General features: G+C 42.7%; 2 protein-coding genes across 3 annotated transcripts; one reads left to right on the plus strand and one right to left on the minus strand.

Moving 5' to 3' along the window:
• Positions 1 to 631: 631 nt before the first annotated feature.
• On the plus strand, positions 632 to 13,630 carry LOC123087765 (DNA-directed RNA polymerase I subunit 1). Of its 2 annotated transcripts, XR_006441497.1 has the most exons (22): positions 632 to 743; positions 850 to 1,031; positions 1,130 to 1,289; positions 1,381 to 1,674; positions 2,283 to 2,459; positions 2,564 to 2,740; positions 2,816 to 2,969; positions 3,912 to 4,099; positions 4,535 to 4,798; positions 5,597 to 5,685; positions 5,756 to 5,903; positions 6,045 to 6,251; positions 6,342 to 6,644; positions 7,313 to 7,454; positions 9,120 to 9,325; positions 9,488 to 9,690; positions 10,450 to 10,648; positions 10,765 to 11,081; positions 11,242 to 11,382; positions 11,494 to 12,301; positions 12,393 to 12,529; positions 12,773 to 12,902. XR_006441497.1 is itself a non-coding variant. In XM_044509866.1 (21 exons), the coding sequence occupies exons 1-21, from the start codon at positions 741 to 743 to the stop codon at positions 13,376 to 13,378; spliced, it is 4,968 nt and encodes a 1,655-aa protein (XP_044365801.1). In that variant the 5' UTR covers positions 632 to 740; the 3' UTR covers positions 13,379 to 13,630. The 2 variants fall into 2 exon arrangements, 1 of the variants encoding a protein (XP_044365801.1); XM_044509866.1 differs by lacking the exon at positions 12,393 to 12,529 and having other exon boundaries at positions 12,773 to 13,630.
• Positions 13,631 to 14,253: 623 nt separating this feature from the next.
• LOC123087766 (electron transfer flavoprotein subunit alpha, mitochondrial) lies at positions 14,254 to 17,434 on the minus strand. The gene is made up of 8 exons (XM_044509868.1): positions 17,260 to 17,434; positions 16,375 to 16,557; positions 16,000 to 16,211; positions 15,661 to 15,821; positions 15,150 to 15,308; positions 14,979 to 15,031; positions 14,683 to 14,823; positions 14,254 to 14,582 (listed from the first exon to the last, which is right to left on the minus strand). Exons 1-8 carry the CDS (start codon positions 17,341 to 17,343, stop codon positions 14,505 to 14,507), a joined length of 1,071 nt encoding a protein of 356 aa, XP_044365803.1. The 5' UTR covers positions 17,344 to 17,434; the 3' UTR covers positions 14,254 to 14,504.
• Between the last annotated feature and the right edge of the window lie 276 nt (positions 17,435 to 17,710).

The following is a 17,710-nucleotide window of genomic DNA, read 5'->3' on the forward strand; positions in this document are numbered from 1 at the left end:
CACGACGATTTCCCGACTGTTTACTTTAATAAGTTTTACACAACTCCAGTGAGGGAGGGACGATGCCGGAGTGCGCCTTCGGCCTGCTTCAGTACTCATAGTCGTCGCTACGTGGTCTACGAATCTGTATGTAATTTTTATTATTTCTCGTATTCATTGTACTATCGTGATTGATAATGAATAGATTGAAAGTTTTCCTAGGAAAAAAAGTTCATCACACACAACATTAAAAAAGTGTGTTCCTCGTTTTTTCTGGGTTAAGAAAAGGCGAGTTCCTCGCAATAAGATCTACTACTATCTACTCCCTTCATTTTTAAATATTTATCTTTTTAGAGATTTTAAATGGACTATCACATACAGATATGTATATAGATATATTTTAGAGTGTAGATTCACTCATTTTGTTCACTTGTTGAAATATCTAGAAAGACAAATATTTAGGAATGGAGAAAGTATTATAATAATGAAAACCACGCAGCCAGACGGGCCGATGAATTCGGTCGGTCGGGCCAAGCCAGGTTAATCTTTTGAGAACAGCGAGCCCACTTAAGGCCACCGCCTCCCGTGCGCGCGCACGCTGGGAGGCATGGGCTTATTACGATGGGCCTGCCGCGGTGGTGAGCGTTAAACCCTCTCCCTCCCTCCTCCCTCCCTCTCGCAAAAACCCTAGCCGCCGCGAACCGCTCCGACGCCCCCCTCCCCACCCCCTCCTCTCCAACGCCGGCGGGCGGCGGCGCGCCATGGCGAGTTCCTGCTCCCTCCCTCCCTCGTCCCCGCCGCACGCCGGCGATTTCTCAGGCCGTAATAACCCCGTCCGTCCGTGTGTGTCTGTCTGTTTTTCCTCACCAGGAGCAGGAGCAGGCGACGTCGGTGGAGGTGGACTCCATCCTCTTCGGCTTCTACACCGACGACGAGGTCCGGCGGCTCAGCGTCAAGCGGCTCACCAGGTCCGAGCGCCTCGACGCCAAGATGTGCCCCGTGCCCGGCGGCCTGCTCGACCCCGCCATGGGCCCCGTCAACGCCAACGACACGTAAGCCAGCCTCCCCCCTTCTCCCCCTTGTCTCTTCTCCTTCCGGTGTTGCTAGACTAGATTGATGGATGATTCTGTGCCGTCCCGACTCCGAGCAGCTGCAAGACCTGCGCGCAGCAGCCCGGCAACTGCCCGGGCCACTTCGGCCACATCGAGCTCTCCAAGCCGCTCTTCAACCCGCTGCTCTTCGACACCCTCCGGGACCTCCTCCGCTCCACCTGCTTCACCTGCCGCAAGTTCCGCCTCAGCGCCCAGCTGGTAACGCCTCTCGTTGTCCATCCTGGCAGTGGTGATGTGATAATTCCCCTTCCATGGATTCATTGTATGATTTCGGGCCTTTCGTTGTCAGGTCGACAGGTACGCCCGTGAGCTTGAGCTGCTGGCGAGGGGCGATGTTGTCCAGGCCAAGAACTTGCAAGATTCTGCTGTTTCGGAGGAAAGCGTTGAAATGGACGAGGACGGTTCGGTTGATAAACCGGCGCCCCCTTCTGACCGAGGGAACAAAATCTGGACATCCATCCAGTTGAAAGAGGCCCATTCTATCTTCTCCAAGCTGATGAAAAAGCGGGTGAACAAGTGTGCAAACTGTGGCATGAAGAACCCGCCCATCAAATGCCAGATATATGGTTGGCTCACCATTCAGGTATATCTCGAGCTGTACCACTGTCATTGTCTGAAAACCTGGACCTACTTCATCCTGCTTCTGCTTACAATATGTTGAATTTCAGTGTTCCTGAGTAAACCAGGTGTACTTACCTACCTTCTATATACAAACTAATAACGTTAGGCACATTAGGACAGAGGATAGGCCAAATTTTCCTATGAACTGCGGCTCTGTATATTGCTATTATTCCTCCTGTTCACTAGATGAAACCCAACAAGAACTACTCCAACCAAAAGGAATACAAAATTAAATAGAGAAGGCGAGAAAATTTCCGATTAAACCAATGAAAGCTAGACATAATCTTGTAGCTGTGCTTTTTCTCTTACTCTACCATTCTACAAGTTTGCTTGTTACTAGCTACTCTGCATATCCTTGTTGAGGTTCTATATATACTTGCACTTGTTTTATCATCTTGGATGCCTTACATTGTGATCTCTAGGTTTCATAGTGCCTTGATCAACACTATTACTGCCCACCTCTACTTCATGTTTTGCATGTGTGATTTAATCCTTGATGTCGTCATCTCACAGTCTTTATGTGTATAGCATTTTCTTGCATCATAGGTCCTCATTGTACGTGATTTGCAGGGTACAGATGGTTCTGCTGTAAGAAGAAAAGCAATCACCGATTATAATCTTGAAGGAGATGGCCATATTTCCAACCCAAATGGAACTGGTGTTTCTGGTCTTATGGATGATAGAGTTAAAGCATCAAGCAATCAAACAAAAGACCTTTCTGATGATAGGCCTCTCTTGGCTACAGAGGTTGCATTTTCATTTCCTTTTTGGTTTTGAAGTCACATTGAGATGCCTTGTGCATGTTCTACAGGCAGCACATGACTGAGTTCTTTCTTTTTGAACTGCGTCAGGTTGAATCTATTCTCAAAGACCTGTGGGAAAAGGAAGCCAGGTTCTGCATGTTACTATGCGACTTTCAGCAGAATTTATGTGTATCAGAAAAGAGGAGGGGCTATGAGATGTTTTTCTTGAAGAGTATGCTTGTGCCACCAAATAGATTCCGTCCCTCAACTAACTCTAGCCTTGGAGTAAGTAGACCATATAGTTGTACTAATTCACCGAGTCTTCTTCTAAACTAATCATGCTAATTTGTTTGGGTATAGATTATGGAACATCCACAAAATGTTATGCTAAGTAAAGTGCAAGAGGCCAATCTTGCGCTACAGCATGACAATCCTAATCACATGGATATTCTTACAAGATGGAGGGATCTGCAAACAAGTGTAAATTTATTTTACGATAGTAGTAAAGGCCTTGGTTAGTATGCATTCTTTCCTTTAATGAATTAGACCATCCCTTTTTGTTCTGACACTCGACCAAAAAAACCCGCAAACATGTTACATGTATCTCTGGATTCCTCTACTTAGATAACTGGTTGAATCAAGTTTCGGAATGCTATACATGGTAGCTGTTACCAGTTTGTTCTCAGTTGTTTATATGCAGTCATATATGTCAATTCATGATAATATGGATTGGATTGCTTCTTGCTTCTACAATTTCGACCCTAATCAGATTATGCTCTTATAATTTGGTAGAGTTCTTTCTGCCTTGGAGTTTCTTGCCTCTATTCTCAACTAGATCACCTAGTTTCAGGGTTATATATATTAGTTAAGAACAGGAATTACGTAGCGCCAATAGAATTGAATTGTTATGTGCCCTTCTTATGGGCAGTGATTAATGTGAATGTAGTGCCCTTGCTGATTTGGCTGCATTGTTATGACCTACTCCCTCCGTTCCAAAATGTAGGATGTATTGATTTTTTCTAAAAGTCAAATCTTCTTATGTTGGACCAAGTTTATAGTAAAAATATATTAATACCTACAATACCAAATAAGTAAAATAGATTTCACGATGAATCCACTGATGCTGATTCGGTATTGTAGATGTTGATTCTTTTCTCAATAAGCTTGATCAAACATAAGGAGTTTGACTTTCCAAAAAATAGAACACAATATATTTTAAAACGGAGGGAGTATCAACTTAGGAAATGCTCAGAATTTTGTTTGTGCTTGCGTTGAAGAATTATGATGCACATGCAGATATATTTGTTGTCATTGATAATATTTATGATTGTTTTTAGTAGAAGTCTTATGGTTACTATAGCATTGCCTTCACTAATGGGCTTGGTTTTACATGCATTTTATACATTTATCCCCACTAAGAAGTCTGACTCTTCCGAAATGTTTATGCTGGTGGCAGTAAAAAGCGATAAAGATGGTCATGGTGTACGGCAATTGGTGGATAAGAAAACCGGGATTGTTCGACAGAAAATAATGGGCAAAAGAGTTAATCATTCCTGCCGGACAGTTATATCTCCGGATCCGTTTTTGGCTGTTAACGAAATTGGCATTCCTCCTGCTGCTGCTTCAAAGCTGACTTATCCTGAGGTACTTTCATCATGGATTGACCTGCATTTTCTTCTGTATTGACATCTAATTAATATTTCTATGGTTATGTTTATGTTTGTGCTCTAAATATATTTGAAATATCCACCAGCCTTTTCTTTACCGCTGTAGACATGCTATCTTACTAGTGTTATGCTATCCAATAAAGCACATGACTCCTGGTAACGTTGTATCCTTTCTTCTTGAACAACATTGAAGTTGGATTGGTTGCTAGTTATTAAATAAGAGGTACTTTTTCTTATTGTTGAGTTAGCAGTTGCGTCCCACCTTTTTGGGAGATGCGGGGAAGAGAGAAGACACACCATTATACAGAAGATGTTTCTCTTTTTATGGATATATCTTAACCTGCATCCAAGCTGTTCTTTTGTTTTGTATGTAATTTACAGGATTCATCATGATATATTTTTTCGTAAGCAGAAAGTGACGCCCTGGAATGCCAAAAATCTGCGAGGAGCTATACGTAATGGCGCCGAAATTCATCCTGGCGCGACACACTACAAGGTTAACAATAACCTGTATAAATTACAGGCTGACCATTCCAAACGTCATCCCACTGCTAAGACGTTGCTTGCTTCTAGAGGATCAATTTCTCAACCAGGGAAGGACCCTAGATGTGAATTTGAAAGCAAAGTTGTATATCGACATATTCAAGATGGTGACATTGTACTGGTCAACAGACAGGTATAAATATTTTGCTAGCATGCTTAACATTCCATTTTCTTCAGTAGCAATACTTGAAAACAAAGGAAAAACCTTCTTCAATCTCATTCCGTTGTTGTTTTAGCAAAGTGTGTTTTTTAATGTTGTTATTATTACTTCTTCGATGCAACTTTTTCCATGCAAATACACATATTTATAATTTATTTGCAGCATTGTTGTAAAGAGGCAAACCCTCTGATCCAAAATACTTGAAGTTCTAGGTTTTGTCATATTTTTCTATTTACTTGGTCAAATTAAATTGTTTGACTTAGGACAAACCTAGAACTTCCAACAATGGAATGGAGGGAGTATATGTAATTATGAGGTGCGGGCAGGCACCACATGCTAGTTTTTGTAGCTGTGTTAATTTCTTCATTCTTTTATGTACATAGAGCTAAGCATACAAATCTATATTGGGTCTATGAGGTGCATGCAAAACTACGCTTTCATCTCATGGTTTTATTTAAAATTTAAGACGATATTAAATACCAAGATCAACTGCAATTTTGCATACGACATAAGGCCCATGACTTGTAGCCCTACTTGGCAGGCCAACTTCATAGTTTTGGCATTGCCAGTTTCAGGATGTGTTTCACTATAAAGTCAAAACATGAACATCACAATCTAATAGTGAACTTTTGGCTGGAGTTGCAACCACTCACCACCCTGCTGCCAATCATACTGCTTTAGGTTTTTTGTGACAGCATTAACACTTAGCTTTTGTAGATATAGCGAACTGTTAGTCTACATTCCTAATCCCTCTCTGCTTGTGATTTGAAGCCTACTCTTCACAAGCCCAGCATGATGGCCCATGTTGTTCGTGTGTTGCCTGGAGAGAAGACAATTCGAATGCACTATGCCAATTGCAGGTATTTGGAGATGTCCCTGTTATTTTCTTTTGCTTATATCAAATGATGAAATAATTTTGTTTCTTTTTAGTACATACAATGCCGATTTTGATGGGGATGAAATGAATGTGCACTTCCCGCAAGATGAAATATCTCGGGCTGAGGCCATCAACATTGTTGATGCAAATAAGCAGTACATTGGTCCAAGGAGTGGGGAGGCTGTCAGAGGTCTCATTCAGGTAATACTATGTATATGCAGATGTGTCTTTCACCATGTCAACTGTTGTATAGTCAGTTGCCACATGAATCTATTCTAACTAGCAAACTCGCCATGCCTGTGATATTGACAAGCAATAACAGTTGTTTCTGTATTTTTGTAGGACCACATTGTTGGTGCTGTTCTCCTGACAAAAGTGGACACATTCTTGAGCCGTGAGGAATACAGTCAGCTTGTCTATGGGTCTTGTGTGTCCTCAACTCGTGGTCCTTGTCAATCTGGTAAAAGGGTATCCATTGTGAATGATGATGACACATTGGAACTTCTTCCTCCAGCTTTTGTGAAGCCAGAGCGGTGGACGGGAAAACAGGTTAGATGTTTATACAAAGAAACATGTGTGACTGTTGGTCTTGATCTTGACATTGCTTTAAAGTCAGCTGCATTTTTGTTTTGTGTGCAGGTCATAACAACCATCTTGAACCATTTAACGAAAGGCCACCCACCATTTACTGTGGAGATGAAAGGGAAAATTTCAGTACAATATCTAACAGCTAAAGTACGCCATGTTGCTGAAGGAGAAAAACTTAGAGATCCTGAAGAACTAGTTTTATATATTTGCCATAATGAGCTCTTAAAGGGCATGATAGACAAGAACCAGTTCGGGAATCACGGGATAATACATACAGTTCATGAACTCTATGGTGCAGATACAGCTGGAAGATTGCTCTCGATTTTCAGCCGCTTGTTTACATTGTTCTTGCAGGTAACTTTGAAAACATATTTTTTGTATCTTTTCACTATAGGTAGAGTGTCTGACTGCTAGGCTAGTAGTGATAGACAGTAGCACGGTCTACTCTTCCTTGAATTTGGTGCTACTAAAACAGTTGAACCAATTAAACACTCTAGACCTTAGACGTGCTTCTTGAATGTTTTGGCAAAAATGAAGCATTTTCTAGTCATCTTTAGTTACTCTTTTTTAGTTGAAGACTGTATTCCTTTAATACTCATGAGTCATGACCAGCATGATGGCTATCTGGAGCAAATAAAGAATTCCATTGATACTCTTCACCAGCATGCAGCACATATTGGCAATGCAACCAGATAATCTGCCTTGGAAATTCATCTAGACGTGCTATGTAGCAAATAAAGAAGTGAAAAGGAAATCTAATCTGGATCTGCATACCGGACTACTTTGAATGGGCCAATCCACTGTTGAGTTGTCTATTTGAGTCATATAGCGCCGCAAGAGGCAAACTGAAGACGTTTAGTCCTGTGCTGAACCATATTGTCATTCTGCGGTAGATCATGTGAAAAACTTACCCAGCTGCCACAACAGCGTGATACAACTTACTTTTGTATAAATAGATGAATCACAGTACTTTTAGTTGCAATTATGTTACTGTTGGTCTAAGATGCATTAAATTCTTGCAGTTTCATGGATTTACTTGTGGAATAGATGATCTGTTACTATCCCAAGAGTCAAATAATGAGAGGACGGATTTTTTGTCGAAAAGTGAGGAACACAGTGAAGAAGCCCATAAGAAATTTCTGTGCAAGAAAGATGTTGATACAGGTTTGTTCAACATTATCTGGACAGCAAATACTTTGTGTGCAAGCCACGAATTCATAATGATTTTGTAAATGATTATGAGGACAGCTAGTCTCTCTCATTGAGATGCTCTATGGGAGTATCAAATCCTCAATCCCATTGTTTAATGAGTAAAAATAGTTTTTTGCTTGGTTTTGGGAACAGTAAGGGTCCCAACTGAAGAAGTGAAGAAAATAATCACAGATCTTAAGGACCCAAATCATCTTGCGTTCACAAGATGCTAACTGACAAAATGGCAATTGCTCCCAAATAAACTAACAAAATAGCAATTCCTCCAAAATAACTGTCCTTTTCTTGAGATGTTACTAGTCCTGAAAACAGAAACCTTGTCAGTCTGTGAACAGTATTCTGAAGTCTGCATGAGGGGGGCACCTAGGTAGCTTTTGCTGTGGTACCTGCCTAATTTGCAGTTCTGGCGTTGCTGGGCTGCGTAACACTTTAAAGGGTGGCCAGGGCTGAGGTTGCAGTGGCCCATCGAAGCATAGTGGTGCCGCGAAATAGAACATAGTGCCTTTTAGAATACTGACCGGATGTTTGGTGTGTGTTATCAAAATATTTCTCGTTCCTTTGCGGCATGTGACCAGTATTTAAAGAAAATTCTAGATCCATCTGAGTTGCCACTTCTGCTTAGTGCTTTCAACGAATAACAAATATTTCGACGTTGGAAGTTTTACCTGTGATGATTTGCATTTTTTGAAATTGCAACTTAGCTAAATGCAGCCGATGTGTGCGTGCTTGATTCACAACAGGCTGATTAGGGTTGGACAATTGTCCGGATACCGGTTAATATGTCACTGGCGGCGGGGCTCGTACTTGTCGCGAAGAGACCCTCACGCTTAACAACTTCTTATTTATTATTGCATGAACAAAAATGGATTGCATGCTAGTTAAGGATGACTCGATTTACCACAAGACACAAACTTTATCTTTTCTCCAATTAAAGTGGTCTCATTGTTTAATCAAAAACACTTTCCTACATACCTATGTGATTATGTCTACCTAATAACCAATGTTGTCGGTATCAGGATTCTAATCAAAAGTACTTTTTATTGGATCGTAGTATTAGTTCTTAAAATATAACAAATTTATACATTACATAAATATAATTCTAATGGATTATCGACGTAGCTGTTTGGGAAACATAAACATTCTATAGATTTTTTTCTCAAAGGTTATTATGTTAGATGCGCTACCATTTACAAAGCATAGCCCATGATACACCCATGAACAAGAGAGCTCATCTCGTGGACAGCTGAGCAAGTGACTTACTTGAGAGACTTCTCTGCATCCCTTGTACCACATCCATCAAGGAACAAGGTATAAGCCAGTTTATTAGTTTCTTTGATCTGCAGCGACTACATCTAATCTGGGCTGGGCTACAAATGTGGGATCACATATAATCATATTTTTCTTGTGGTACTAGCAATTTTACAAGTCATATTGTGATACTTTTGTATTGTTTGCCTCTGGTGAAGTCATACAATCGTAAGATGCTTCGATAATCCTAATAGCCTACTTTCCATCTGTGGTATTAATGGGCTGGGCTACCTCTTTAGCCCACAACAGCAGCCTTTCTGTTTGTACTCAAATTGGAGCTGCAACCTTATTACATTTGCTATTTTTATGCAGATCTAGTGGAATTGCAAATGAACATCGAAAAGGTTGTTCGGAGAATAGGAGAATCTGCGAACGTTGCGTTGGATAAAGCAATGTTAAGCGAACTAAATGGGTTAACAACTAAGGTCAATAAGAACATGTTTCCCTATGGTCTACAAAAGCCCTTTCCTAAAAATTGTCTCACTCTTATGACTGCAACTGGAGCAAAAGGAGGCGATGTAAGTTTTCTTTCCAGGGTTGCTGAACAATGCAATATTCTGTATTGAACTCGAAATATATTGGATGACCTGGGAAAGTGAATTGTTTCATGGAAGATACAATTCTAAACTCGAAGCGTACCTACTTGGCCTAATATCCTGCCACTTCATTTCTCTTGCTAGGTTAATATGACACAAATCTCGTCATTGCTAGGCTCACAAGATTTAGAAGGAGCGCGTGTTCCACGAATGATATCTGGGAAGTCATTACCTTGCTTTCCACCATGGGATAGTTCTTCAAGAGCTGGTGGTTACGTCAGTGACAGATTTTTAACTGGTCTCCGTCCTCAAGAGTACTATTTCCATTGTATGGCTGGCAGAAATGGGTAAAGGTTTCTTTGCTCTTTCTAATACTTAAGAAACTACCTTTTTATGCATCAATGCATACACTTTCCCAGCGTTGTTTGACATTTATAGCTTTGTTTCTAAGCAGATGTTTTGTTTTTAAATGTATATCGATTTATATCAGGCATACTTGGCTGTTCGTATTTGTTAGAAGTGGAGACAAGTGAGTTGCACAAATGGTCTAATTACTTCCTATTATAAATCGTTCGCTTGTTTGCCCTTATTTGACATAGTATTGGAAACACACAAAACAATGTTACTTCCGCACAACATTGCACACTCTTTCTTGCATCAATCACTTCACAAACAATAATGTTGACATCTCAAAATCATACTTAAGTTCTGGCCTGGATCGGCGTGCCAAGCTTTTAAACTTGCTCCGTGGACATAAGTATTCTTGATGAACCAATGCTATTTGGATATGGAGTGGTTGATAAACTTGATAATATGTTGATGTGAAGCCCGTTGGAACACAAGAAATTTGATCTACCTCCAGTTATCGCCTTCTCTCGTGTGTTTGCAGCATCCCCGTTTAGTATTAACGAAGGAGAATTATTATTCTCTTGGTGGAAAAGAAAATATTTCTCATATAACAGTGATACTTTCATATCCTCAATTGGCAATCTCATCTCATCATTATAATCAGAATATCAGATATATCATCTCCTTAGAGCCATCCATTATTACATGTGCAGTGGCTTTTGTTGTTATGATGTTTAGCTTGTGTATGTTCATTGCAGGTTGATTGACACAGCAGTCAAAACATCTCGTAGTGGATATCTTCAGCGTTGTCTTATCAAAAGTCTCGAATCATTGTTCGTTTCATATGATCACTCTGTGCGTAATGTTGATGGATCAATCATACAATTCTGCTATGGAGAAGATGGAGTTGATGTCCATAAAAGTAGCTTTCTCAAAAAGTTTAAAGAACTCGCTGATGTAAGACATTCACATTCCCAATTATAAAACTACCCAAGTTAGACTTGTAGTATGCCTTGCTCTATGCATTTGTTTGATTGGACTGCTAATTGTTTGCAATTTGTTCCAAATCACAGAATAGAAAAGCTGTGTCTGACAGGCTTGCGAGGTACAAGGGTGAGCTTGATATCTACAATGGCGATCCCCTGTCATTCAAGTCCAAATACATTACTAAACTGCCTCAAGTGCTCACCAAAAGCGCAACAAAATTTCATAAAGAAAACAAGTGTTGCTGCCGCAAGCTTAAAAAGAAGTGTCGCTGCCGTTATAACATCAAGGAGGAGGAACTAATGAAGTTACTGAAAGTCAAGTACGTGGCTAGCCTTGTAGATCCTGGTGAAGCTGTTGGTGTGATCCTTGCTCAATCCTTAGGAGAACCTTCAACGCAGATGACGTAAGAGCATTTCTGCACATCTGTTTATATGAACTAGAACTATATTATGTGCATTTCTTCAATATCGACTCCATTTTTTTTATTTGTTTCGGGGTATATTGCATTTCTTATCTGGGGACCCATTCAAAATTCTTGTATACATTTTTGTCATGCCCTGCAGACTCAACACTTTCCATCTTGCTGGAAGAGGGGACATGAATGTCACACTTGGGATGCCTCGCATACAGGAAATCCTAATGAAAGCATCAGCTAACATTGGCACGCCTTATATGAAGTGCCCTGTGCATGAAGGCAAGAAGAGGTGAGATTTATTTGTTTTTATTTTAAAGATGTGATATCAACTTTCTCTATAAAAAGTAAACAAGAATTTCAACAAGATACTTGCACTAATTCTCTACATGTGGATATTTAGGAAGGATGCTGCACGTCTGGCCGAAAAACTAAGGGGTGTTACGTTGGCTGATGTTGTGGAAGGAATTGAAGTATGCACAGTTCCTTTTCACAACAGTAATGGGCATATTTCGAGTCTCTATAAGTTGCATCTAAAACTATTCTCACCAGACTGTTACCCTCCTGAGTCGGAACTTACAGTAGATGAGTGTCAAGCATCCTTGAGAACTGTGTTTGTTGATGCAATGGAATATGCAATCGAAAAACACCTAAATTTGCTACACAAAGTTAGTGGAATCCAGGAAACAAGGGTAAAGGACACTGAGAATTTACCATCAGAAGGTCCTGAAGAATCCGAGGGCAGACCTACCGACGGTGACGAGTCTGATGCGAGTGATGGCGACGATGAAAATGAGGATGACTTGGGAGCTGATGCAGAAAAGAGGAAACGACAAGAGAATGATGAGATGGAGTATGAGGATGATATTGAAAGTGAAGATGGCATGAACAGTGACCCTGATGAAGAGACAAAACATGAACTTGATAATGAGGATGATCCAGCTGAGTCTGGTGTTGAATCAGAAGAGAATGACGAAGGACATTTGTCAGATTCCAGTAACAAGACTGCAAAATTAGAAGGCGGGCTGGCAGCTACTAAACTCAAGAAAAAGAGAAATGAAACGGTGGAAAACTTGAAGGAGCAGAAGCAGGCACATATAACCCAGAAACGCAGCAAAAAGTTAAAGCTGACTGTTCATGTTGAAAGCGCAGATTTGAATTTTGAGGTTCACTACATCTTGCACAAGGAACCACATATTTTACTATCCCAGGTACCTCATCATAAACAGAACACTATATGTTTGCTTTTCTTTCAGATGGTAGTAATTGAATACGACATAACTTATTTTTTTTTTTTGTTAGTTCCTCTCTGAACATGTGTTGATCTGACTATACTATGAATCAATGGGGAACTTGTATCATGCCCACCGTATGCTTATGGTCTAAACTTTTCTCGTGCTGTTCAATTGTGTCACGGCAAGCACTGCTGCTGACATCTTGTAAGTTTAGTTGTATATTGTTCCAATGAGTAATGGCATTGCAGTAATCCATCTATGTGTCTTAGAAGTGATACATGCATTTGATTAGGATCATGTTATGTTTTGGATTTAAAAGTTTGTAGGCAATTTAAATCAGTATTTGAGAAAGTTAGTTGGACCAGGCTTTCTGCGAGTCTATGGGATTTATAAAACTTTGGGCATAAGAAAATCTGATAGAAGATGCCTTTAATTTTGCTTTTCCAGATTGCCCAGAAGACATTGAGGTCCCTATTTGTCAGTGGATCCCATAACAAAAACATAGGTCTATGTAATGTTATTTGGCCAGAGAAGAAAAAGAAAGGTGAAACTGAAACCAAGCAAAAAGAGACAGAGAGGGAAGAAGCCTATCGAGGGCTGCAAACGGCAGGACTGGACTTTGAGGTATTCTGGGATCTGCAGGACTTCTTGAACGTCTGCAAGCTTACATCTAACGACATACATGCTATGTTGAGGACATACGGGGTGGAGGCTGCGAGGGCCACCATCATTAACGAGGTGAAGGCCGTATTTGAGCCCTTTGGCATCAAGGTAGACCCGAGGCACCTGAGCCTAGCGGCTGATTACATGACCTCGGGAGGCTCCTACCGACCGATGAACAGCCTCGGGATGGCCCGGTTCTGCACGTCGCCGTTTGGCAAGATGAGCTTTGAGCAGGCCACGAGGTTCATCACGGAGGCGGCCTACCATGGGGAGGTGGACAACCTCACGGGCCCTTCGGCGACCGTGTCCCTGGGGAAACCGGCCAAGACCGGGACCGGTGCCTTCGGGCTGATGCAGAATATCACCCTGGAGGAGCGGGCGGTGATGTAAGAGTGCCCTACTCGGACCTTGCTTTGGCATAGATCACAAGAATCTGTTGCTGCGTGTCCAGCCATCACTCGTGTGTTTTGAAGGAATTAGTCATGTGAATAACTTTTTTGTGCTTGCTAAGAGCAAAGCGATGTGATTCTCACCTGTTTGTATCTACTATACTACTCATGTAGCTTAAGTTTCTGTCTATTTGGTACGATAGATGCATCCGTTGCATTGCAGTTAGCTTAATTTTCTTCCCACCTTTGGTCATCGACCTGGACGCTTTAACTGAATTCATGGTCCTCTCGTCGTTCAATAGTACTACAAAGCAAAAGCTGTTTGAAACGTCTTATAAAAACAGAGGGAGTATCTGTTTTAGTACATGCCTATGTAGTTCTTCGACACTAAGTGGTCGTGACCTGACCTCTTATTTGTTACTCCATTCGTTCAGAAATACTTGTCACAGAAATAGATAAAAATGGATGTATTTAAAACTGAAATGCATCTTCGACAAGTATTTTCAGACGGAGGGAGTATTAGCTTGGAAGATGTTCTTATATTATGCGGCGGAGGGAGTATGTACTACCAGCTCTTAGCAGCCTATCATATCATAGACTTGCACCCACACCTCGTAGACTTGCAGTTATTCACCCTACTAGCATGCAAAATTTCTTACAAGTCCTCGCGTGTGTGCATCATTTTGTGCACAGCGAGATGCATGTTAAGTTGTACTCACTGTAGAAGTTAATCACACCACACAACCACAAACCTGCATGCACTTCTTTCGGAGCCTGCTCTTTGCATATCTGATTCCAAAGCCAGGTCCCCATGAATAAAATTTGTAGTACAAGTAACAAGCCTGCTCTTGTAGTGAGTCAAATGTTGTACCAATAGCTGGATTAACCACGACTTCATTATTATTCCCATGCACTCAATATTCTGGTGCATATATGTACAAAACTGGGGAAATGAGTTTAAAAAAATGTCAACTGTGAACACATTCCTCCAGTTATGCTGCTTGCAACACCGCTATCCAGCAAGGTGCTTATTAACCAGCCAACCATACAACAATGACACATTTCGACGAAAGCCCCTTCCACGCATTGACGAGGAACATGACGGATGATTGACACGCTCCCGACACTTATTTCTTGTCTGGGATCTTCTCCAGGAGCTCCTCGAGGACCTGGAACAGATCGCCAACGATCCCGTAATCTGCGACCTGTGCAGCAGAAACAAAAACCAGGGCGGGATCAATAACAGCAGTCGATATTTGGGGTTCGATGCTCCAAGCTCAGTCTGCGGGGGGAGCGGAGTTGAACCTGAAAGATTGGGGCGTCCGCGTCTTTGTTGACCGCCACGATGTACTTGGAATCTCTCATCCCCGCCAAGTGTTGTATCGCCCCTGAAACCCCGAAAGCAATGTAGACCTCAGGCGCAACGATCTTCCCGGTCTGCCCAACCTGTGGAGAAATCAGGGCGTTAAGATGATACATCAGATGGTAACCGACGCGGAGGGATTGTATACCGAGTACATAAGCTAGGGGCAAGATCAGAACATGAATCATTTAGTTGCTAGTATTTGGTTATGCCACTCTGATAGACTCGAGGAGCTTACTTGTAGTTCATTTGGCACATATCCTGCATCGACGGCAGCTCTGGTCGCACCCACTACACAAGGGGGGAAATTCGTAAAACCGTGTGCACAGGAATGGATTTTACACGAGGCCTGGCTTTCACAGGTTCAGTACCACCTAGGTTCAATGGACAATCAAGTAAAAGCGCAAACCTGCGGCGCCAAGTTTCTCTGCCAGCTGCTCCAACAATTTGAAATTCTCGGCGCTCTTCAAACCTCTGCCTCCAGTGACTACCACACGTGCATTTGCCAGGTCTGGCCGTTCTGTATCTTGGGATGTAAGATTCACCCACGAAGATTTCCTTGAGCTTGCTGCACACCGAATTAAAGAGTTTTACAAATACGTGGCATGATTTATAGATCCGTAAAAGCATGTTTTGTAACACTAAATACAACCCGCAGATGCACGCACACACCAGTGATACTACCACCCACACCCAAGCATGAGCGCGTGCTCAAGACTGAACTATGGACTGTAAACAATACTAACTGCCTGGAAATGGAAATCTAGTAATACTCAAATCAGACCTTGAACTTTTAATTGCAGAAGTCAAAATATTATCTTAATAGATCCAAGGTCCAAGAAAGGTAATGCAGAATTAACAATAACAACTCTATAAGGGGTGTTGGCAATAAAATAATATGGTGAGGAAGCTATACAAACCTTCACTGAGGAAAGAGAGATCAACCTGGGTTATAGGCGCAACTTTAGTTTCTGACATAGACTCGGTAGCTGGAGAAAATGATGTTGATCTAATGCTCATCATACAAGGAGACTCCCCAGTATATCGTACAGTGCAGAGTGCATTTCCAGCATAGATTGGCCTTAAAAAAGAGTATGTATTAATCAAAATATGATATATATCATCGAGTTGGCTATGCTAAAACATCAAGGCATATGATGATTACCCTACGAATAAAAGCAAAGGTTGCTGTCCATCTTGTATTGTTGATGAATCACTACTGATAAAACAATACAAAACAGTGGAGTGGAGTATCGTACCTCACAAAGACCCGGGGCTCAGAGATTGCAGTGACGTCCGTGACAGGGGAGACATCTAGAAGAGCCGCGGCACGTGGAAGCAAATTCTTCCCGAACGATGTCGAAGAGGCTATAACATGAGAGTATCCCCCTTTCTGCTGCACGGAGCGGAGCAGCTCGGCCCAAGGCTCGGCTAAAGGATGTGCAAATATGTCTGAATCTGCAACAAGAACCTGCAACGCAAGAGAGCCGACAGATAAACAAATGAACATCTGCTTCCTTTCTCGCCAAGTTCTCTTCACCCTCTCAGAAGTCAGAACTGAAATGGCAAAAGAAAAAGAAAGATGCAGTTATGCAAACACAGATACTAGCTGACTAGTCAGTAAGTAACAATACCTCATTGACCAATGGGTGGCTAGATGCAGCATGCTCAGCAGCCTTATGCAGAGTCGGTCCGGATCCACCGAGGAGAAGAGACACCTTATTCTCTTTGGCGATGGCCTCGGCGGCCGCCAGTGCGCTCAGAGACGAGGGCTTCACGAGCCCGCCTTCGTGCTCCGCTATGATCAGTGTGCTCACCTAGCAAGAAGGAGAACACCAGAGTCAAGCTGCGAGGGTCGAGGCCTGCGGCGGCGGATCCACCATGCAGGAGACACAGGGCAAACTAACGTTTTTTTAGGTGATGATGATGCTGAGGCAAGACTGAAATTCAATAATAATTCAGCAGAAGTAATGGCATAAGGTAGCTTCCACTCAGGTGATACAGACACAGAATGCAGCATTAGGAAGAGGCCGTAGCAGGCATGTACAGGATGGATACGAAGGAAATGAATTCATAGGATAGGACCCTGAACCTAGCACAGGTGAGGCAATAGCCTGAACCCAATCCAATCCAAGGAGGAGTGGAATGAATTGTACCACCACTGAACTCTGGTAATTCCATTCGCGTGTGAAAATCTTTACAAGATCAACACGCAAATTCCTCTTCCTTTACTTATAGCATTCCCACGCTACTCTGGAGCGGAGTAGACAGGTACTGTAGTAGGCAGTCATGGAACTGAAACTGTCCGAGAAAGACAGAGAGACAGAGTTGGTTCGCCCCTCCTCCCCTCGCCTCGCCGCGGTCGTCGGGCTGGTCCGGCTGGCCACCACCACCACCACCACCGGTGCGTCCGTCATCGCCACGGTCGCCGGCTCTCGGACGGGGACGAGGCTCTACCTCGGAACCTGATCGGATCGAACGCGCGCGTAGGGAGGGGAGAAGGGGGAAAGGGGACTCACGAGCCTACGCAGCGTCCTCTCTGCCGCGCCGCCCGCGCCGGCTCTTCCCCGCCGGAGCGCTCCCGCCACCACCGCCGCCGCCATGAGCCTCCTCTGCCCCCCTCTCTCTCTCTCTCTCTCTCTCTCTCTCTCTCTCTCTCTCTGAGAAACGGGGCAATGCAGTGAGCAGAGATGTGCTCCGGGGGTGGAGTAGAAGAGTAGAGAGACGTCAAGCAACGGACTAACCAATCTGCGCACGTGTGCATCGCGGTCCAGATTTTACTGCCACGTCAGCCTACATATCTTTTTGTCCAAAAGGACCCCTGCCGAACGCTATTGTCAAAAAGGACTATCTGCAGATAAAAACGTCAAAAAGGACCCCCTGACTAGTGGCGGCAGGTGCGGCAGGCGACACGTGGCACCTGCCGCCACTAGGTGAGGCGGCGGGCCCCGCCGCCACCGCAGGAGGCGG

Source organism: Triticum aestivum, chromosome 4A (genome assembly GCF_018294505.1).
Source record: "Triticum aestivum cultivar Chinese Spring chromosome 4A, IWGSC CS RefSeq v2.1, whole genome shotgun sequence".
In the NCBI taxonomy this organism is placed as follows: domain Eukaryota; kingdom Viridiplantae; phylum Streptophyta; class Magnoliopsida; order Poales; family Poaceae; genus Triticum; species Triticum aestivum.